This window comes from Lissotriton helveticus, chromosome 1_1, assembly GCF_964261635.1.
Source record: "Lissotriton helveticus chromosome 1_1, aLisHel1.1, whole genome shotgun sequence".
Lineage (NCBI taxonomy): Eukaryota > Metazoa > Chordata > Amphibia > Caudata > Salamandridae > Lissotriton > Lissotriton helveticus.
This window is the reverse complement of record NC_136057.1, coordinates 1011942146-1011965153: the sequence shown is the minus strand read 5'-3', so window position 1 is coordinate 1011965153 and position 23008 is coordinate 1011942146. Positions and strand designations below refer to the sequence as shown.

Sequence of the window (23008 nt, the reverse complement as noted above, 5' to 3'; positions counted from 1 at the left end):
AGCGTTTGATGTTCACAGGGAGCTCGTTCCAGTTCTTGGCTGTGATTTAGAAGAAGGCTCTCCCGCCTGTTCTGTTTCTGCGGATGCGAGGGACATTGGCCAGGGCGAGGTCAATGGAGCGGAGGATCCTCTTCGGTATGTGGAAGGATATTCTCTCGTTGAGGTATTTGGGTCCGATGTTGTTGAGGGATTTATAGGCGTGGGTGAGGAGTTTGAAGGTGACTCTCTTTTCGACAGGGAGCCAGTGGAGGTCTCGTAGGTGTTGGGTCATGTGTTCGTGGCATGGAGTCCCGAGGATGAGTCTGGCGGCGGCCTTCCGGATTGTTTGGAGTGTGCATAGTAGAGTTATGTTGATACCGGTGTATAGGGCGTTGCCGTATTCCAATCTGCTGGTTATCAGTGCGTGGGTGATGGTATTTCTGCAGTTGGGTGTCCATTTGAAGGTCTTGCAGAGGATGTGCAGGCAGTTGAAGCTGGTGGAGGCCACGGCGTTGATCTGGCGGTTCATGGAGAGGGAGGAGTTGAGGATGATGCTGAGGTTACGTACGTGGTCTACAGGGGTGGGTGGCTTTTCCAAGGGCCACCAGGAATCGGCCCAGGCGGAGGTGTGGGTTCCGAGGATCAGGACCTCGGTCTTCTCTGAGTTGAGCTGTGTTAGAAATGGGGTAGCGTGGTGCAGAGCGGGTGGGCCAAACTCCAGAGCATTGTGTAAAGCATCCACGCAGCACACACAGGCGACACACAAGGCACACTACAACAAGAGACTCCACACCAGGTTAGGTGAGAAATAACTTGTGTATTATGTAAACACAGGATAATCACAGAATTCTCTACACTGCACCAACTGGCGCCAAGTCAATATTTACAGGGGATTATACACAAGGCAGGGCCAATCGGGCCGCTGCCAGCAAGATCACAAGGGACAAAGAATAAATGAAAAACTCCATACCAAACGTAAAGCAGCCAGTAACTACTGGCCAAGTCAGGAGCTAGTATCTTCTCATTAGCATAACTGTAACATCATTAGCACCACAGCATTTTTATAGTCCATTATGCCTAGCCTTAACAACATTGCTATAAACATAAAGAATTATCAATCGGCATACACCTGTGGGCATAAACATGTGAACGTTAGGGGCATAACACAAAATTAGCATATGCAGCAACCTAGGAGCATGCAGCCTCTCATTAGCGCAGATTACCTTAGACATAAATCATGAGGCTCCTTCCTAGGCATAAACCATCTTGGTAAGAGGCATAGCCCTATACCCTAGACATGAAATGAGAACATCTTTGCATGTCGTTAGCCGAAAGTCTTATGCATGAGGCATGAGCCCGTGGGCATGAACAATATTAACATAAATGTATTAGGACAGGCACAGTCCAGCTAAACATTAGGCATTAACTTGCATAAATCACCTCCTGCAGTACATGGGGCCTGGTCATATTAGCTTCCTGGTGCATCCCTGTTAACACCACATTAGCATTAGGCAGGGTAGAAACCTGTGGGCGTAATCTCATTAGCAGTAGTAACATTAAACTTAAACAGGTTACCATTGGTAGCATTTCCATCAACCCAAAAGCATTACCTGCAGGCACATTATGCATTCAGATAGGCTGGAAGTATATTAACAGCAGGGCGTCACACCTAACATTCGCATGGGCATGAAGTAGGAGACAGCAACCTGAGCATACACAACATTAGGTCAAACAAAGCCATGCATTAGGCAGAAATGAGGGACCCCCTTATGCCTACAACCAGCTGGGGAGCTACATCTTACATAACCTCAGAAGTCAACCACCTTGTGCTGTCATTCATCTGAGACCTCACCAGCATAGACACTGTGTGCCCCAATCGTTGCCACTGCCCACTGTCCAGCGGGGCAGTGGTGTTAAGTAAAGTTAGCCCTGGTCCGTTGGAGCCCCCAAAACAACACTGGGACGTGGGAGCACCCTCCTCTGGGGCTCAGGAGTCAGGAACTAATGCTCAGCAAAACTTAAGACAATATTCTTCCCTCAGGAGAGCTGCCAGCTTCTGCGGCGCAGCTGGTGCAGTCTGTTGACCTGCGCCCCGTTGCAGCCGCCCACCGTCGCGGTGCAGCGGTGGTGCACAAATCAGCCCGGGCACTGGGGTCCATTCATAGGGACCAACTGAGGGGGCTGGCACCGGCAATGTGCCCCGACGCACTCCCCCAACCACAAGATGGCTGAGCCTCACTCACCGGGCTCTCTGGGTGATTCTGCTCCTCGCTGTTGCTGCGGGACTTCCACCTGGAGCCTACGAGGCTCCGGTCGTTCCAGGTGACATGCAGGGCTCCTCCCTCCACCCGGAGCCCTGCAGACGTCGCGCTGCTTCTTCCCGCCTTCACCCGGGCCCCCTCCTGGGACCTCAGCAGGGCAGGCGTGAGGTTCCAGCCGACTTCTGGGGCCTCCCTCCTCTCACCTCCTTCTGACTTCCTGGTCGAGCTCCCGGCTTCTTCCTGCTTCCGCCCCTGCAGGGCAGGACTTCGTATAGGCGCTCTCACCTGTGCCAATCTGGAGACTCCCGAGCCGGCGCAGTGATTTTGGGCAGCTCGGCAGTGCGGGGTAGGCACCCGCGAAGAGACACGTACGAGGTAGGCTCCGGTTACATTTCAAACGCTTGCAGGGTGGGCACCCGCTTTTCCAGGCACACGCGGGGTAGGCTCCCGCTCGCAGTCTTCAAAGCGCCGGCATACCGGGTGGCCACCCGCACGGCTAAGTTTGCATAAAGCGGGGTAGGCACCCCTAGAGGACACCAAAACACGGCGGTGGCACCCGCTGCTACAATATGCATAAAGCGGGGTAGGCACCCGCTATAAATTCCAGACAGCAGAGCGTCCTCACCCTGGGTAGGCTCACGCTGTCACTGGCATTGAACCCGCGGGGTGGGCACCCGCTGGGTTCCTAATTAAGCTGGCAGGCGGGGCAACCTCCCGCTATCTTCTTAAACACACAGCTCTCCCTGGCACATGCTCCTCACCTCCTTAGGTTTTTAAGGTAAACAAGGGGGACCCAATAGGTAGCTATGGACCATGGGTATCAGTCAAGTAAAGAAACAAAGGTCCAAAGCAAAGCAAAAATATTAATTAATACTATATAGACCACAATAGGCTACTAAATATTTTTCCTTGACCAGCCGGACAAGGAATTTATTTTAAGTTGAATCAAAAGTTTGGAGTCTGAATACATTAGCAACAAACAATTTTTGCAGTAAGGCACAGTCCTGCACCGTACTGAAGAAGTAGATACAATTAAAGGAAAAGAAAGAATATAGTAGGAAAGAAGGTTCTTCAGGCAAAAGGAGTGAGCGTTCTGGGCACTTTTTAAATCAGTGTTAACAGTGTTCACCAGAGTAGCACATACATACAATAATATACAATGGTCAGATGTATATCTACTAGAAAGAGTCGACGTTTCGATCCCGCGCTCTAGTTACAAGGGGATCATCATCAGGACTTAACACAATTAATTGCCTGGTTTAAATAATACATACGCCTGTTGGGGAGAGAACAGGGAAGAAAAGAACAAAAAATAATGTGATTTAAATTAGGTTTGAAAAATTAGGGAGAAGTCAGCATGACCACGTTTTGCACACTATTTACAATATCCGGATTCGCAGTGATAAAGTGCTATTTACAGTGTTTCCAGTGGGCGTGCTATTTGGATTAAAAACAGTGGTGCTTGGTGCGTTTTTCGGCGCAAATGTTGGCTCTAAAGGTGACTAGCTGGGACCTCCGTGGTTGTGAGGAGGGGGCCAGCGGGACCAGGTACTGATTATGGCAGTGGTTCACTAGTTACCTCCTTAGGGTCATGAAGCATCGCACTTGACAGGCACTGGGCAGCCCCACCAGCTTCAGGGGCCAAAGACAGTGCTCCTCTTCTCCTGGGCAATCAGCCATAGCACTGCCCTCGCCAAGTGCTGAACAGCAGGCAGGAGACAGTCGATTGACGTGCAGCGCCCACCAAATATAGCGCTCACCTTACGCAGAGTATGCAGTCGGGGTCCCACGAGGCGCTAGGGTGCAGGCAGGGAGCACAGGCCAGTCCAATATAGCGCTCCTTTCTCCTTCAGGCGCTAGTCAGCAGACAGAGCACAGTTGTAGTGCTCACGAGGCGTCAGGGCAAGAGAGCAGGCAGGCAGGCAGTACTGAGCCAGGTCCGCAGTCAGTGGGTACTCATCAGTACAGGACAGCAGCTCCTAGGAACCATCATCCCCTGTAACATGGCACTCCTCCTGGTACAGCAGCCTGTACTCCAGCAGTAGGCTCTCACTGGCCCTGTGGACAGTGGAGGGATACAGATTGGCTATGGGGCCAGCCCACAGGCCCATGCGGCGGCACCCCCTAACAGCAGGTTCCCTCACCTTCACGTCCAGGCTCTGGCTGAGCACATGGTGGCACAGCCCCCCTATTTATACGCCCCTCACCCCCTCCTACCAGACAGTGCCAGAAGCTTCTAGAAGCGTCTGAGGAAACTGGTCCTGACTGGCTCAGGGGGAGGAGTAGAGCACTCTGGGTGGCAAGTTTCCCTCCAAAAGCTGGGATGGCTGGGAAACGAACAACTAGACTGGTAATCCACCTCAGTCAGGCGGCACCACACACAGCCATTGCATCCATTTTAAAAGCAACATTTTACCAAGGTGCATTCTTACAATGGGGGAATTACAGGTGCGTACACCATTGCGTCAGATTTAACAATTGTATTTCACACTCATCAATATGACATGTTGATTCCCCAAAAGCGAAAAAATTCAGGGGGAAAAGGGCACAGTCCAACAAGCTGCAAGCAGCTTTCCTTCATCCAGTCTGCCACATTCTTCTTCCCTTCCTGGAAGCAGAGCCTGGTGTCTTCTGGATTCTTTGTGAGCGAAAGAATGAGGTGGGTGTCATCGGCGTAGGATACAATGCTGAGTCCCTGCTTTTTGACGATGGCAGCGAGGGGGGCCATGTAGATGTTGAAGGGCGTGGGTCTGATCCTTGCAGTTGATGTCGATGGGTTTGTAGAGGAAGGGAGGGAGTCGGATCCCATGGGTTCTGCCGGAGAGAAAGGATTGGATCCAGTCTAGAGCGGCTTCTTGTATCCCTGCATCGTGAAGTCTGGCTGTGAGTGTGTGGTGAGAGATGGTGTTGAATGCTGAAGAGATGTCCAGGGGGATGAGGGCCGCAGTGTGTCCCTGGTTTAGTAGTATGCGGATGTCGTCCGTGACTGCGAGGAGGGCGGTCTTGGTGCTGCGGGTGCTGCGGAATCCGGACTGGGAGGCGTCTAGGATAGAGTTCTCTTCGATGAAGGTGGTCAGCTGGGCGTTCACGAGTCTCTCTGTAGTTTTTCAGGTCGGTAGGGTCGGCCGTGGGTTTTTTGAGGAGGGGTTTAACCTCTGCCTGCTTCCAGTCATCTGGGAAGATGCCGGACATGAAGGAGGCGTTGATGGTCCGACCTAGTTAGGGTACAATGGTGGCAGCGGACCTGTGGAATATGTGTGGTGGGCAGGGGTCCGTAGGGGCTCCTAAGTGGGTTTTCTTCATTGTGGCAGTGATGTGTTCGACGGAGGTGGGTTCTCAGTTCGTGATGGTTGGCATGTTGGTGGCGTTGGGGAGGGGAGTGTAGTTCGTCATCAGTTCATTGATGTTGTCCTAGAGGTCCTTGATCTTTAGATGGAAGTAGGTGCTGAGTTTGTCACAGAGTTCCTGGGAAGGTGTGATGTCTGTGGTTTCGCTGGGGGGTTTTGTGAACTGTTGTATGACGTTGAACAGCTCCTTGGCGTTGGTTGCGTTGGTCTGGACTTTGTCTTTTATGAAGGTTTGTTTGGTGTCTCTAATGCGCTGGTGGTATTCTTTGAGGGCGCTCCTGTGGTTGTTCCGAGCTTCTGTGGTTTTCTGGTTTCGCCAGGTTTTCTCTAGGCGTGTGCAGGAGCGTCTGGCTTCTTTCAGTTCAGTGGTGAACCAGGCAGCCTTTAGGGGGCGTTGCTTGGCGGGGTGTCAGAGGGGTGTGAGTTTGTCGGCGTAGCGGGAGAGCCAGCGGTGGAATTCTGTGGCTACAGAATTGGTGTCGGTTGTCTAGGAGGAGAACGGTGCTGAGGAGTTCCCTTGTGACCTTGCTCCAGTTCCTTCTTGGTTGTTCCGGTGCGGGCTTGGGTGCGGGGGCGGTGTTGAAGGAGAAGTGGACGCAGTGGTGATCTGTCCATAGGGGCTAAGAGGTGTGGCTGAAGATGATGTTTGTTCCTCCAGCGAAGATAGGGTCGAGGGTGTGTCCAGCTCTGTGAGTGAGCGTGTTGACCAGCTGCTTAAGCGCGATGTTGACGAGATTGTCGAGGAGAGTGATAGAGTCGGGGTCATTGTAGTTGTCGAGGTGGAAGTTCAGGTCCCCGAGTACAATGTAGTCTGTGGAGATGATTACGTGGGGTGCAGTGAGCTCGCCACCTTCAATCCAAGAGTTCAACTTAGCCCTGTCCTTACTAGCAATGTGGGTTTCCTGTAGACAATACACATCTGCTCTTAAAAAATGTAAGCCCTCCTGTACGCGCTTTCTTTTTGCTTTATCATTTAACCCACAAATATTAATGGAGGCAATGCGCAATCTAGCCATAACTCATAGACACTGTCATAACCACCCGGATATACCAACCCAATATAGGAAATACCATGCTGCTGCCCCAACTTATATTTTGTACAGGGTCTGCTTTATACTTGACTGTTGAACACATATTCTCCTGGCTAAATCCATATTCATAGTGATGCCGTTCTTTTGATAAAGAAAAGTACATAATCACACTTACATCCACTTGCTGTTTATAGATTGTCACACCATCACTCAACCCGCCGCCTCTCCCTCCCCAACTCCGTCCCCCTTCCTGACAAACCCCTAAAACTCCCAAACCCCCCCCACACTAGTGAAAGCTGCCAAACCAAACGGGTGTGTGATGGAGACCGGTAGAAGACACCGCGGGCTCTCCCCCGGGCCCTCTCAGATGTAACCCCCTGCTCCCGCCCCAGAAACGTACGAAGAGGAAGAAAGAAAACAGAAACGAAGGAGATAAGAAAAAAGGAAGACATTGTTAATATTACTGATATTTTAACATTAATCAATCCAATTCGTAAGGAGAGCCCCAGCTCTAAATATTTCTGCTGCCTGCCAAGACCTGGCCCAAATATTCTTTTGCTTGAATTTCTGATGCGAAGAAATTAACAGACCCTCTAACGATAGTTTATAGTCTGGCAGCAGCCAGCAGGTATGCTTCAAAGCCCACTTCTTGAACAGGTTTAATCACCTGTTGCAAATGCCACCTGCGTTTGACAGTTGTATGGCAATAGTCCGGTCGCACAAAGAATGACGATTCTGGGTATGTCCGTCTTGCGTCTGGTTGAGCTTTCTCAAAAATGGCCTAGCGAAGCAAAAAGTTGCCAAAGAATACTAAAATAGCCCTTGGCTGTCTTGCGTCTCTTCTAGCCTGCACTGTGTTATTAGGGCAGCCCGAAACCGGTGTACTCTTTAACCTTCTGAGGCCCAGTGCCATCATGACAGTTCAGGGAAGGCGTTTTTTAAGAGATCCAACATAAAAGAGCAGATAATATCCCCCTGAAGGCCTCATCAATCCCCAAGAACTGGATGTTATTCCTGCGCTGTCAGTTTTCCATGTTCTCTAGCTTCCACTACACATCGGTTAATTGGGACTCATGCGACTTGGCTTGCTCTTTCACCACGGTGACCTCTGCCTCCAATGCTGTGGTCCTGTCCTTGAAGCAGCTAAGGCGCTCCCCAATCTGCAAGCATGCATTCCCCACCTTCCGGACGGCGCCATCCACCTTTTTTGTAGCGTGTCTTGCCCTCTTACTGTCTGCCCGTGTCTGAGCCCAATGCTCTTTAACCACTTGGCTGCTAAGGCACATGATGCACTTCCATTGACTTTCCATTGAAATCAATGGAAACTCCATGACGAGTTACCCTTGTCATTAGCACTGAAGGGGTTAATAGATTCCAAAATTAAGCCTAACTCAGAATTTAAGGACAAATTCACTCTTGGCTGTACGGCGGATGAGGCTGTTCCATTCAGGGCTGGTGCTTCCTCCGGGGTCCCAACCATGTTTGTTTGGGAGTAATCCCATTTCAGTCTACTGTCAGCTAAGTTCTTCGCTCTCCTCCTCCGGGATTCTGGGTTGCCCTTAAAGAGTCTTTTGGTGCTTTGAATGATTAAGAGCTGTCTCAGATGCTTCCAATGTGCTGGACGCAGAAGTAGATGATTTAGTGCCGCTAGTTTCACTGATATGAGTTAGGGGCCTCTGAGTCTGAACCCTCTGTAAGGGAGAAGAATTTATCCGCCTCGCCCATGGTGAGGTATTTTACAGCCGTTGGTCCACATTGATCCATGTTGTGCTTCTTGCTGTACCCTTCCTTCCCAAGAGTAACAGGCTGAGGAGTAGAGTTAACTCTAGCAGCTTTGCAGAGAGAGACCTGCCCCACCACTAGGGAGTTACCCAGACAGTCACACTGCTCTTCAATCTCCAAGTGTGAGGGTCGTTCGGATGGCATCAGCAGTATTCCCCAGAGTTGGACTGGTCTCCTTCTTCAGCATCTGGCGCCAAGGCTCCCCCATCTCATGCATCAGCGGTCAAGAAGGCACTAGGGTCTGACTGGCCCTGCTCGTCAGAGGAGCCCGGATTGTTTGTACCACCATCAGAGTTCTTAAAGGAGAAAAATTTCGTTATTACAGGCTGTGGCTGTGGCAGAGCAGCCATACAAAGACCCATAGACCCCTCCTCCATGCCCAAACCTGTCCCAGCATTGTTTATGTCTGCCTGGATCTTCCTTTTTCCTGCTCCCATGCCGTCCGCCATATCCCCCCAGTCACCTCCAAGCGCGACTCAGCTGACTTACCTGACTCTGCGCCAGCCTGTTTAAGAGTAGAATCCAGTTTGGTTCCCAGAGTACGGACGGCTAGTCTTGCTGATGAGGAGAGCACGTCTCCCCTGTCTTTTGGATGTTTTGCAGGCGTTGGGGGCATGTTGACAGGAGTAGCCAGCCAGGCAGTACCGGAGATGAAGCCGGCCACCAATAGAGCGATTCCTCTAGTAAGCCCCGCCCTTCCACCGAGAAAGCATCAGCATTGTCTTGCAGCGAGCTCCAGCAACGAGGAGCACCAGGCCGCAAGCTCGCCGTCCCCTGGAGCAAGAAATCCGGCCAGCATGCCAAGTCCTAATGGCAATTTCCATTCCATTTTCCCAAGATTTCATAAAAACTATATAAGTGCTTGAACTCTGGGAGCTCATGAAATTCTTCTATGGCACTCCCTTCATAACCAACCTCCAACATTACTAACAGATCTTGAGATTTAACAAAGGGCTTAAGGGCAAACTCAAAACCACGTGTTTCAAATAAACACAGATATTACCTCTGCAACCTCACTGGGTCTTAGTTAGTCGCAACAGGTCATTTCAGTAATTTATTTTTTTATTTTGTAATGGAGATAAAAATAAATAAACATGGCCAATAATAAGGATTAAAATGACCTTTGAACATAGTACTTGGGGTGGCTGGTGGTTTAGCCACTTCCGCTCAGTAAAAAGTTGTCAGTTTACAAATCTGTTATTACAATTAACTTTTCGCATGGAAAAAGTAGACAGTCAATTTTGAACAAAAAAAATAGGCAAAATATTAAGACAATTATGAAATAGCAAGGTTGGCATGAATGTGTCCATGTATATTTTTGCAAACTTCACTATTCATTTAAACACTCTTTATGACATATTTTCAAATTACATGTATATGACAAAATGTGTAGCATTAAATGTATAATGTTGTAGTTAATGACGAGAGTCAATGTTAAACAGGGCAAGAGGACGTTACTATGCTAAAAGAAATGAAAAAACTTTAAAGTATGGAAGCAGATTCAAAATGACCTAATAGTATAGTGTAGGGACTATGCAAAAATAAGTGGGGAGAGCTGAGCAGGGGCTAATGGAGGAACAACAAGCTCCTCAATCTTCAACGGTTAAGAAAATTGCCAATTTTCTCTTGACCCTGCACCGTCGCTCACTTCTTACGAGCCAAGTATTAAATAATTGTCTGAATTTCACTTATCACCGAGATCAAAGTTTGTGTAAGATTCACTGCTGATAGTCATTAAATATGCTAATGAGCCCTCACTACTAAAAATGTTCAAACATGCAGTGCTCTGGTTAAATATATTGTGTGAAAAAATATTTTACATGATTGCAATGTGGAAGGATTTAAGACTTACAGTCCTGCAATAATGTTTTATAGAACAATCTTTACTGATACTATCATAGATACAAATTAAAGTCAAATGTATTCAGGGTTGGATCAAAATCACTGAATACATTATAAATATTCCGATACATAGTTTGTGTGGATATAAATGAACGGTGTGGTTGAATACCATCCTAGCAAAGCTTTTTTTGTGAAAAAGAACAGTACTTACTACCTTTCCAAATGACTATGAATATTTTCTGTCCAAAATAGTGCAGCGCGAAGGAAGCTACGATCCCTACACTTTATCGATAATGAGCATCGCCCTACTGCTAGTCTCGTCGAAGCCACGCATTGAGAATACTGACACCACTGGCTCCAAATAGGTAACTGAATGGAAGAGTTCGCTTCGCTCCTTCCTGATATACCACTGTGGCCAAAGTTGCCGAAGGGAGCGGGGTGAGCGTGGTAGCCATCTTCAAGCAGCTTCTCGGCATCAAATGCAATGCTAATATCGCCAAATATAGAAATCTAAAATGTTTTCAAGTATAATGCCTAAAAAGATAATAATATGTATGTCACGGATAAATACTATAAACGTACTGTAGATTTAATGTATTACGAAATTCATATTTTCTTACACCTCTGTGCATTAAATGTGCGGTTTTCTGTCTTGCAATATGTAACGGTTTTCTAAAGCTAGGCCCTATTCCAAAACGTACTCGTTTTGATATTGGTATTGTTATGCCCTGTTACGTATGAGCGAATTCTAAGATGACTACCACTTTCCAAACAGCTTCATTGTCCTTCTTTTGTCTCCACAGCCATCAATGCTTTTCTTCTTCGTTCACCTGCAGCAGCCATGTTTGTAAAGTCAGTCGAGCCCTTTTAGAAGGAAACGTACGGTGCTTTGAGATGGAGGTGCCCACCGTGGGCCCCGCCGGAACGGCTGGGGCTGGTCCACCTCAGGAGGATGACGATGATGATGAGGAAGAAGAGGTATGAATAGCAGAGGGATGGTTGCCTCACAGTCATATTTTATGCCGGCAAGATGGCTTCCGCGAGTTAACGCAAGGCTACTATTCTGTAGGTCATGAGTTCGAATCCCGAAAGCGCCAGGTTCTTCGTCTAATCCTCCAATTTAGTAGAATTGTGCATCGTTAAATAGGGATAATAATGCCGTGCATATATGCGTTGGATATCAACAAGTTGTTATTACGCAGAGTTCCTGGAAGCTCTCGAATTAAAAGAAATCTAGTTATTTCTGTGCTTTTCCACAACGTCTCCTTGGTAAGAAACTTCAAAAGGTGCTTTTCATACCGTACTCTAGAATAACATTAAGTTCATAAATAGGGGACCTACTATATAACTGCTATAAGAAGGACCTACTAATCCCCATCTCTGGTTCTGGATCTCATACTTCAGCACCAAATAGACAAGGGGGCAAAGCTGATTCGCAGACCCACAATTCTAAGTAAAACAGGATGAGCTGCTCACATATGGACCAGGGAAACTTGAAATCTGTGAGTCATGAGTTCAAATGTCTTCCCAGATAGGGTCTAAATACATCCTGCCAAGTACAGCGCATTAGGGGTTAGACTAACACATTTTAGAGCTGGTATCCGCATCACCGTTTTAAAATGCCTACGTCACACAAATGTACCACCCCAGGGACCACTCTGAGGCGTGCTGTAACTAGGGGAGACTGTAATACATTTAAGCAGTAAGCTTGATGTGCTGCTCACATTTTCACAGTGAGAAAATTGAATACATTGCAACACGCCAAGTCCCGGGAAATCACCCAGTTACTGAGGCAGTTTAATGAAGCGAGCCGCCCTGCTAGAGAGAGTACCACGTGGTCTCTCAGTTGTGAATAGAGACAATCTGGACCTGCCACCCTTGCCAATTCTTTGGTCCCTCACGTGGAATACAGCAAGGCGCCTGCCTGCCTCACTGTGACCACACTGCAGGATTGGCCGAGAGCAGACACTGAGGTGGCAGGCTACAGTTTTGTTTTTCTTGCCGTACCCAGTTTGCTGCCCGAGTGGCAACTCAAGGCATCCATGTGCAACACAAGAGAGTAGCTACTCAGGAAGGTAGCGCTCATTGGCACTGAGACCACCGGTGGTCAGTTTTTTTACTGATCACTGCCAACTGATTACACCCAGCTGCCGGGCCTCTGCCTCCCACAGTGAAGACAATGAGCGGTGCTGTAGTCTCCTTCTGGCCTGAAACGGGAGGTGCAGTAACAGGGAGCACTGTTCCATCTGAAGCCAGGCAGGCCGCGCTGGGACCGGACATTCTCATCTTCAGTACTGTAGCCCTCCAGGGCACCGCATGACCATCCCAGCCCTGTTGGCTGAATGAAAACACCTAAGCTGAGCCTGGCAGCGAGTAACTGGGCCAGCTTTTATGACTTTTGACACAGGGGAGTTAAACAGGGCTGTGAATGGGATTAAAGTAAAACTGGGATAGACCAGTAGCGTTCACACCTTTCCCAGAAAAGAATACCTTAGTGGTTCTTATTTTAAGAATTACAAAGGCCTGAAGGGCTGCAATGTACAGAACAGGGCCACACTGCTTCTGGTGGATGGCAATGGGGATAGAATGGCTTTGAAATGACTGGGCTAGCTCTGATAAATTTAAATAGCATTAGAGCACATCAAGTATGGGTAGATCTGCTGTATGTGCAAAAAGTATGAACACATTGTCTGGGTTTGCTTTATCTGATACTGTTATTGGTGTTCGCATGAACTGGGTTGGGTAATGCTTCTTCTTGGGTGTGTTAATGGTGTTAGAATGGACCATGTATTCAGGCTAGTGCTGATCTTGCTTGAAGGGTGGTCTTTTGTGATATGTAGGACTTTAAATGGACTTTATTGCTTGGTTTTACTGGTAAAGAAGTGCCACTCGAGGTGTTGCCCATTAGATAGTAGTATGGGACTCATGACAACACTGAACCTATGGAGATATCCCACATAAGCAAGCTTTGGTTATGTGTGACATTTCTGTATTCTCAGTCTGCTTATGTCTGACTTATGTGTAACACTTACTTATGTTTGAGTGACACACTAATGCAATTAGAACGAGTAGCATCCACATACAGCAATACATTTCAGAAATAACCCTCATTTGTGAAATCCAGTGAGCTTAACTACTATTCACACTACTAACCATAAAATATGAGTTTGACCATTCCAATAACAATCTCTTCTAGCCAGCTCAGATACAGCATTTCACTCACACAGCGTATTAAGGTTTACTACCCCTGCATAAATCACCAGCACTGAAACTGTGCAACTTATATCAACAATAAGGCGAAAAGGGACTAAAATAACTATGCCTAGAAAATATCTTTGCAACACCACTGAGCTACAAAAGGACCCTGGCCCCTAATACAAAGGATATATTACAAAATATCACATAGGAGCGTATTTCACCACCACTTTACAGCAAACTTTCATGCTATCACATAAACACCTAAATAGATAGCACCGCACCCCACACATAACTGTTTGTTATATTTAGCATCCTTGGTGTGGTTTCCCCTGACCTTTTGCCTTTACCTCCTGCATTTTTGATGCTGTGCTGGATTTCGTTTTTGCTGGCTTGGATGCTTTGGGCACTTTGCCACTGCTGATCAGTGTCAAATTGCAAGTGCTCCCTGTATAAATTGATTGTGGTTGTAATTGGTTATCAATGATTGACATATTTGATTTACTGGTAAAACCCTTTTAAAGTGCACTGAGTGTGCCAGGGCTTGGAAATCAAATGCTACTAGTGGGCCTGCAGCACTGATTGTGCCACCCACATGAGTAGCCCTGCAAAGGTATCTCAGACCTGCCACTGCAGTGTCTGTGCGCAGTTCTAAACTGCCATGTCGACCTTGCAAGTGCACTCACTTGCCAGGCCCTAACCTTCCCATTTCTTACATGTAGTGGGAGGAGTTTCACTTGCACCTGAATAGGCTGTGTCTCCTGACTCCACTCCCTGTAGTGATGCTGCCCCGGAGAGGACAGAACTGGTTTGGACTGGGCTCAGAGACCCTTGCCACAAAGAGAACAAAGACAAAATGGGTTATAAGTAGTGGACCTTAATCCCCAGCTAATTAGATTACTTCTGAATTCAAGACGAACCTTTGCCAAGGAGAAGAGCCGGAGAGCTGGAAGGAGGAGTACTGCCCCTTTGCTGTGTGTGTTGTGCTTGGTTGGCCTGCAGTTGCTGCTTCTGCCAAGGAAAGGACAAAGACTAAAACTTTGCTGTGAACCTGCTTGAAGAATCTCAAAGGGCTTGTGTGAGCTCATCTCCTGTTCTGGAGTCTCAGGGACATAAAGAATTCACCACCAGCTCCGTTGAACTCCACTACTGGGCGCTCTAAATGCAGGAGGTGCCTGTTCCAGTCATGGGCCTCTGGAGGTTATTCCTGATGTTGGGAGCTGGAAGGAACTTCAAGAAAGCAAGAAAAACAGCTCCAACGGCATCAGCGCCCCTGCCAGTGATGCAGCGACCTGCACTGAGGTTAGGGCCCCGCTTTGTGAAGTGCACTACGCACCACCCCACCTGCACTGCAGCTCGACACCCTTCGATGCCTGCCAACACCTGCAGTTATCACCCTTCCCGACACCAGTGCTCTCACCGATGCTGCCACTGCGAGCGCCTGCATCCCGTTATCGCGGACCCGATAACCGACGGGGTGAGTTCACAAAATCTTTGACTTTGCATTGCCTCACTAGAACTGATGCCTCGCTGCCGACTTTCCCGGCCCTGGACTCGAAAAGTTGCCTCCTCGCGGACACGACGCCTCACCACCCCTCTTCCACCTGCCGTGGCAATCAGGGAACCGGCCTCAAACTCGTACCCGACGCCTCACCTCCACAACGCCGTGCATCGTCCATAGACTTTGTTTCCAAGGTACTGTTGTTTTGGGGGTCCTTGTGACTCCATGCCTGCCTCTGTACACCTCGTGGTCGGTGGGGGAAATAACTGTTTTTAAGTGCTATCTTGATGAGTGTATGCTGGATCTTTGTCGATTTGGTCTTGTTTGGTTCATATAAAGATACTTTGTATTTCTAAACTGGTGAGGTGTCAATTTGTTGTGTTTTCACTGTTACTGTGTGTTTTGAGTACAAATACTTTACACATTGTAAAGTGTATTTGCTTGTGCCAAGCTACCAAGGGGGTGAGCAGGCGTTATCTAAGGTGTGTATCCCCCTTACTCTGACTAGAAGCAAGTGTCCCCACTAGGACAAAGGTACATACCGCTGCCACCTAGAGACCCCATCTCTAACACTCTTGCTCACAGGTAATGGTGGATTAGTAATGGTGATAATGTCTGGCACCACACAAATAATTTTCCAATGCCATTCAAAGCACACTCAACATGCTTTGAGAAGCAAAAAAAGTAGGCATATACCAAAAGGGTAATGCAATATTTTGCTACTCCAGAGTTAACTGCTACTGGGAGAGGTACTCTTCAAATGGCAGGAACAAAAGCTCAGGGAAAGTAAACAATTGCTGCCATATGTGTAATTCTCAACACTTTAAACATGTACACCCTAGAGAAAATGTTAAGGGACACAATACAGAAATAAAGCAATCAAGAACATAACGAGTATAACGATCGTTTTATTGCTGATAAATTATAATAGTCCTCAAAGATAATGACCACATTATACTTCTGTTTAGAAAAAAAGAAAATGATTTGAAGGTACATGGACAATTGCACTCAGAAGCAGCTTACTGGCTTTCCACAACTGTGCAGTCCAAAACCTCAGCACACTGTTTTTTGCTGTTATCTCGCAAAATAAAATGATCAAAAGCATCTCTGAATGGGTGGGGGAAGAAACCGCTCTGGCCTGGAGGGTAGTGTGGAAAGCCTCAGGGAGACAACATATCAGCCACCCACCATCCGTGCCAAAGACTCTCAGAGTCTGGTCTCAGAAAAATGCCAGGCGCCCTTCTTTCAGCCCTTCAAGTGCCCATGTGAACAGAAGAAGCCCAAGCTTTTCTGTATCCATAGCAACCTCACCTTACCCCACTTGAACCATAAACAGTCACTGCTTGCTCACTCAGCAGCACTGTAATCTGATAGCTCGTGCTGGCACAACACCTCGAGTAATAAAACAAGGACTGAGGGATAGGCACTGAATGCGTTATTTTAACCTGTGATGCGTGGCATTTGGCAGGACTGTTTACTCCTGTGCATTCTCACATCCCAGATAGGGGACCGAGGGCATAGGAAACACAAAATCTGGGGACGTCATTTAGAGCTGCCCCAGGGGTCTGACTTGGCTCTAATAGCCAAAGGCAGAAGAAGCCATCAAAAGATGTAAGTCTGGTAACAACTGTCGTGACAAAATGTGTTAAAGATTTTAAAAGTAGAACAATGTGGTTTTCAACAGTCTGTGTCTCAATTAAGTGCATTCGTTTATATAACTGAATTGACTGACATTTATTGATTTCTTTTTTTTAAATACGAAACAATCAAGAATACCTACTTCCCCTGATGTTGTTGCCACTAGTTACCCAAAATGTATCAGTTTGTTATGTTCTCTATTTATAAAACCTGTATGAATGTGAAGGAAAATTATTTTGTATTAACCATTATATTCTAGTGCGTTTTTTGCATAGCACAGCTCCTCTACTGAATTACGTCCACATGCTCTCTAATATGTTGGTTCAGGGAAAAGGTAATGATAGGCCGTGGATTACTCAGTGTCCAAGTGGGGTAGCTGGGATTCAAGCCCAGGATTCCTGATTTCACAACATGCAATTCAGAGTCCGCATGGTTACATCCTTCTCTCTTCCATTTAATACTAAAGGTCAGCGATTTGCTTTCAGTTATTCAATTATTGTTATACAGTTAGTGGTAATATATGGTGTAAAAGAAATACACTTACAACTCCTTCAACTGACACGGTATATACACTTGCCTAGCCGTAAGATTTAAAGGTGTGCTTTCCTGTTTGAAATGCTTCTAGACACTAAAGATCAAACAGTGGCAAAGCGAACCTGTCTGAAGTCTTGATGAATATCGCAAGTTTCTCCTTGAAGAGCTATAAACTAAGGAGCTAACTCTGGGGTCCAAGACTTCTTTGACTTTTCTTAATTGCAGTCATTAAGGTGGTGAGCCTCTCCAAAAATGTTTGTTTTTCTCAAGTTAGACTAACCATCATAGTCATCTGTAACATTAGCATAAAGTAGCTTTTCCTGCCTTCCCTCACTCTGGGGGCTCACCTGGCTTGATAAATATAACACGTTTAGGAGAGGTCCAACACCGCAATTGCTGCAATTAAATATTTAACAAAACCAAAAACAAAGAGCTCCGCATCCATCACAGAGTTTGCTCCTCAGGTTACAGCATTTCAGGGAGACAGGCTATGTGTAGCATGGCTCCAGGGGGTAATATTCAGTGCTTAATTTGTAAAATATTAAGTGCCAGGGCTCTGACGGGGAGGTCACTGCAGCTTGCACCCCCCATCGCCCTCGTCATCGCTGCCAAAACAACTACTAACCATCTTGCGTAGCATGTAAATGCGACAGTTCAGATTATTCCAGGTCCCCAAAGCTAAAGGAATGGCTGGGGCTGCAAGTATTAGCACTATTTTAATGTATATTGTATTCATAAACAACCGTTCTCCTGCTCATCTCTGAATTTGATGAGCAGTGCCACCTTGTGGTAGACTGTTCTAAATATGGTGTTGACAATTAGGTGCTGGTGCCGAGCACTGGAAACCAATAAAGTGCCCATGCTGAGCACCGGAAAGCACCGGCTCAATTTTTTTTAACTGTTTATTCTTCAGTTTCCACTTCATAACCTGGGGGGCGGGAGGTGAGGGGGGCGGTATTGGCCCTTTAGCCCCCGCTCCAGAAACTGGGAGGTATACATCCTCCCTCTCCCCCTGGTTCATAAGCCCCATGCTGGAGACCCAAACTCTCTAAAGTGACCGTATTTTGACAATCGCAATCCTGTTGCAGAGTGAACAGATTTTGAAAAACAAAATATGGAACATTCCATAAACTAAGAAGTAGGACTGTAAATTTGCATCAACTGCGGTGCACTGAATATAATTAATAACACCCACCAATATAGAAAACACAGGCAGCGAGTTGCCAAGGAAAATGATATGCAACGTGTGCACACTATATTGCTTTCTGCTATGGGCAGTTTAATAATTCTGCACTCGAACACCTTAACTGTTTGGATGTTATTGACATGACCTCCACGTCACAGGGGCCCAAGCTGGGTGCAATTGATGTGGATGCCATGTCAAAGGTCTACGGTCAGGAAATCAATTCCCATTTTATTTTTCAGATCAAGCTCTAGGGAAGAGCTTACCCAGCAACCTGTGGCGGTGCTTTTTATTTTATTTTAAATTATGAATATAAAAGTAAAATGAGGCTACTGGCTTATGCTATTCTCACTTGCATCGGTGCTCGGAGGCATATTCCAACCTCCCTCCCCCACTCCTGAGCACCAATTTTGATGGTAGAGGTATTGTTCCAATGCTATAACTCTCTACTGGATTCATACTCGGGGATGGGAAGAGGGGGGAATTGACGCACTACAACCTAGGGAGAGGGGATGCCACCCCCCGCACCCCTCCCCTAAGGCCTGGGTAAGTGGTTGCTCAGAATAAACAATCTGCCTTTCAGTCCCCTCTGGTGGCAATTGAGGGCGTTATACCCATCGTCCATTCCGGGGTCCAGAGAGCCCTAGACACCAGGGATTTTACCTGGCCAAAACTCAAAATGGGTTGGGGTAGCCCATCCATGCATTTGAACCGTGCCCTAAGCCCTGAATGGCTACAACATTCTTTCTGCACTCCCTTGGGCGGATTGGGGTTCACTCACAATCAGCCTTCTTAAAGGGGCAGATAAAAACACTTGACACTAGGGATAAAATAGGCCCAGAAAAAAGGTGTGAGGGCGATCTAACCAGACTTTGGGCCGTGCCCCTATACTAGAAAGTGTGCAGCAATCTTTTACTCCCAATCTGCCCCCGGGAACCCACTACACACCAGGGACCAGATGCCATAAAAAAGATGAGGTGGTGGCAGTGCAATCGGGCATGGGACCAAGCACCACAGACTTTCTGTCCTCTTCAGGGGCGAATTGTGGAGTATACCGCAATCTGTCCAAACTGGGGAACTGAACTGACACTAAACACCAGTTGCAAGCGGCCCCAAAAAAAAGAATGAGGGGGGTCCCCCCACACATGAGACCGTACTCCCACCTAGAAGGAGCGCAATGGTCTTTCTGCCAACCCAGGGGCACTAGACTTTGCTCCGTTTTGGTTTTGTTGGGTTATTCTGATTATCTTTTTGTATTATGTTTTTATCTGATTGCTATCCTACTTTGTATTATGTTTTTAACTGATTGCTATCCTTTTTGTATTATGCTTTTATCTGATTGCTACCCTATCTGTCTATTCACTTACTACCGTCTACTATACTGTACCCAATAGTTTGTTTAATCACCCTTTTGTTTCCCCTAGCCCTTGTTTTCTGTAAAGCGCTCTGATATCTGCAAAGATCTTGTTCGCGCTATATAAAACTTTAAAAATAAAATAAAATAAAACTATAGGGAGTTTGCATCAATAGGCCCCTCCACCCCGCTGGGGCAGAAAGCTCACTAGACACCAGGGAGAAAAAGTTCATAAAACACAGGAAGGGGATAGAGGTCCCCCAAGCATAACAGGTACAACGGCCTGAGAGTTTAACGTACTCCTGGAATTTAGCCGTACTAATATTATTTTTCAACTTAGTGCCCAAAATTTCTGCTTGAAATCCTAGATCATCAATGACTGTTTCAGAAGAAAATTTATAATCAACCCCAATCTTTTTTTGGGGCCATTAGCCATCGTGATAGTAACTTGTAGTGTATTGTGCTAATCTGAATACTATCATTTTTTTGTATGAAATCTCTAGTTTGCAAATGCTTTGAGAATGTTTCTTTTGGATGGCTGTAGTTTTCCTGTAACTGCCAAATGGATATAGCGAATGATCAGTGTTAGACCTGGCATCTTTGGCGTGGTTTCCCCCTATCTTTTTGCCTCTACCACCTGTATTTTTGATGCTGTGCTGGATTAAGTTTTTGCTGGTTTAGATGCTTTGGGCACTTTGCCACTGCTGTTCAGTGTCAAAGTGCAAGTGCTCCCAATGTAAATTGTTATTATGATTGGTTATCCATGATTGGCATATTTGTGTCACCAAGAAGTCCCTAGTAAAGTGCACTGAGTGTGCCAGGGCTGGTGATAACAAATGCTACTAGTGGGCCTGCAGCACTGATTGTGCCACCCACATGAGTAGCCCTAAAATGGTGTCTCAGGCCTGCCACCGCAGTGCCTGGGTGCAGTCTGTGAACTGCCATGTCCTCCTGGTCAGTGCCCACACTGGCCAGGCCTAACCCTTCCCTTTCTGTACACATTGGTCACCCCTATGGAAGTCCCAAGGTACCCCCCTTGGGCAGGGTGCAGTGTATGTGAAAGGTAGAGCATGTACTTGTGCAAGTGACATGCTCTGGCAGTGAATTACAGCCATTTTCGTTTTTTAGGTTTCGCCTTTCGAAAGCTGCGCAGCAGCCTTTCGCGCAGGCGAAATCCTATGTCTTACACTGTGTGGCTTTGTTCCGCCTCTCTGTTCCATTGGCTAGCTCCATAAATGGAGGCTAGCCATTGGAACAGACATCTGTCCGTCATTGCCGGAGCAGATTTGTGGGCGTTCCCGAGAATTTTTTCGCTTTTTGCCCACGTCCTGGGGCGGTGGGCGGTGCTTTTTTTTTTGTCTCGGCGTCCTTCGTCACACCAGCCTGCTCGCTCTCCCTGTGAGGACGCAGACCCGACCCGCTCCCTACTCGGAGCAGGGGTGGGCTGCGCGATTTCACTTTCCTTGCAGGTAATCGGCATTTTCACTATTTTTTTATCCCGTTCCCGCCCCCCTCCCGCTGTCCGTGTGCCCGTTCCCGTTCCCGCCCCCCCTACCGCTCCCGTCCCCCCCCTCCCGCTGTCCGTGTACCCGTGCTTAATGCTTGTCTATTTTCTCATTCCAAGCACTGGTTAGCATGATGCAAAGCTCCCATGCCCTGGTATTGCGAAGAAAGAGTGCGCGTCAGACCTGTGGCCTGGAGCCGTGTGTTGTTTAATCAGTACCTGCCCCCACCTCCCCGACCTCTGCAGCCACGCTGTGGTACCCTGAGCCTGAGTGTCAAGGTGACCCGGATGTGACGCCCGGGAGGCCATCGCTCCGCGGCTGGGCGGGGTTTCCGCGTTCTGACGGCTCCGTCACTTAGCAACAGCTCTAGAGGTTAAGATGCTCCCAGCAGCGCCTCCATTAACGTTGCTTCCCAGAGGTTTTCAAAGCAATAGTAATTTATTTTAATGCCATGTTTCGCTGCACTGTGATTGATGCTGTTTTTCACACTTTCTGGTGTCATAAAGTGGTGGTTTAGTTGGACGGGGAAAAGGGTATTTTGTAGTCATTTTAGGCTTATTGTTCAAACTTTAAGTTTTGTAGGGATGAAGGTTGACAGCTGCTTTTTCCTTTACTGCCCAATGCAAGTTTCCTCTGGTTGGCATAGAGGGTCACAAACGAAGGTGCCACCTGGATACTATGCCCAGCTTCTCAGCAGAGCCCAAGCTGCCAGTACGAGGGAAACCTTGACTTGATCTCAAGATAGTATCTTCTGCCCAACCCTTCCGAGGTGCCTTTTTAATGGCAGATTTTGTAGTTTTAAGGGGGCAGTCCTTTAAAAAAAAATTGTATTGTGATTGCATTTGTATAGCTCTTACTGCGGTGTCGAAGCACTTTTTCGACGAGTAGCACGCAACTCTGGAACCCATAAAGGATTAGTAGTGAATTAATATAGTGAAATATGAAAGTTATTTGAGTGATGGATATGTTAGTCAGTTATTTGGATTGAGAAGGAGAGTGAAGGGATAGAAGAGGGAAAAAGGTTTACATTTATAGCGCTTGCTACCCCGAAGGGGTGTTGAAGCACTTTTTTGGCGAGTAGCACGCTACTCTGGAACCAATAAAGGATTAGTGGTGAATTAGTATAGTGAAATGTGAAAGTAATTTGGTGGATATGTATACTCCAGAACGGAGATTTCCCTACTCCCTCTCATGTAAAATCCATACAGGCCCTTTATTGTAAACCCATAGTGTGCTGTGGGAAAAGTATCTGGCAGGAATGTGGCATTTACGAAGGGCAATGTATCTGTACCCATTTCTCTGTAGCACCCAGACTAGTTCCCAGTTCAAGTTCAGATTAAGCTATTGGCATTGTAAATGACAATGCCATTTATTTATTTATTTTCAAAACCAACACATAAATAAAGATTTTGTCATTTACAATGCCAATAGCTCAAACTTTTCAAAAGGCGAAACCATTGCATTGTAAATGCTTGTCACTACTGTAAGGCTGTCTTGCCCCATAGGCTATCATGGGGGATGCTGGCTACAGTACTACCAGCATATCTTCCCATGGGAGCAAGATCGAACACAAAAGTCTGGTATCCCTGAACTCAGAATTTAATAACACATCTTTTAGTAAAGGTTGTTTTTAAATCCTGTGTTTGAGAACAGCACTTTTAGAAAGCTGCTGTTCTCTTGTCTGACCTTTCTGTGTGCCTTGGCCTGTTTGTGAATTAACTGTCTGGTTTGTGAGTGGCAGGGACTCGGTGGCTCCCAGAGCCTGAGTGGGCCATCCCTGGGCTGAATAGCTCCATCTGCATCTAGAGTAGTGGGAGAGGATCTGTAGTTGCTTTGCGGCCTAGGAGAGGGGAAGG

General features: G+C 47.1%; 2 protein-coding genes across 4 annotated transcripts in view; one reads left to right on the top strand and one right to left on the bottom strand.

Moving 5' to 3' along the window:
- FSCN3 (fascin actin-bundling protein 3) overlaps positions 1–10599 on the bottom strand; it is a 305725-nt gene extending 295126 nt beyond the window's left edge. For 2 of the 3 annotated variants that reach the window (XM_078656093.1, XM_078656104.1), the window contains exon 1: positions 10457–10599. The gene's annotated coding sequence lies outside the window, so the exon portion shown is untranslated. Of the gene's footprint in view, positions 1–10453 lie in introns of all 3 variants that reach the window. The other variant, XM_078656097.1, reaches the window with a different exon arrangement.
- A 458-nt stretch (positions 10600–11057) lies between these two features.
- Positions 11058–23008, top strand: part of GTF3C6 (general transcription factor IIIC subunit 6) — a 108626-nt gene continuing 96675 nt past the window's right edge. The window contains exon 1 of the mRNA XM_078656084.1: positions 11058–11220. Coding sequence (XP_078512210.1) covers positions 11137–11220 — 84 coding nt within the window. The 5' untranslated portion in view covers positions 11058–11136. The remainder of the gene's footprint in view (positions 11221–23008) is intronic.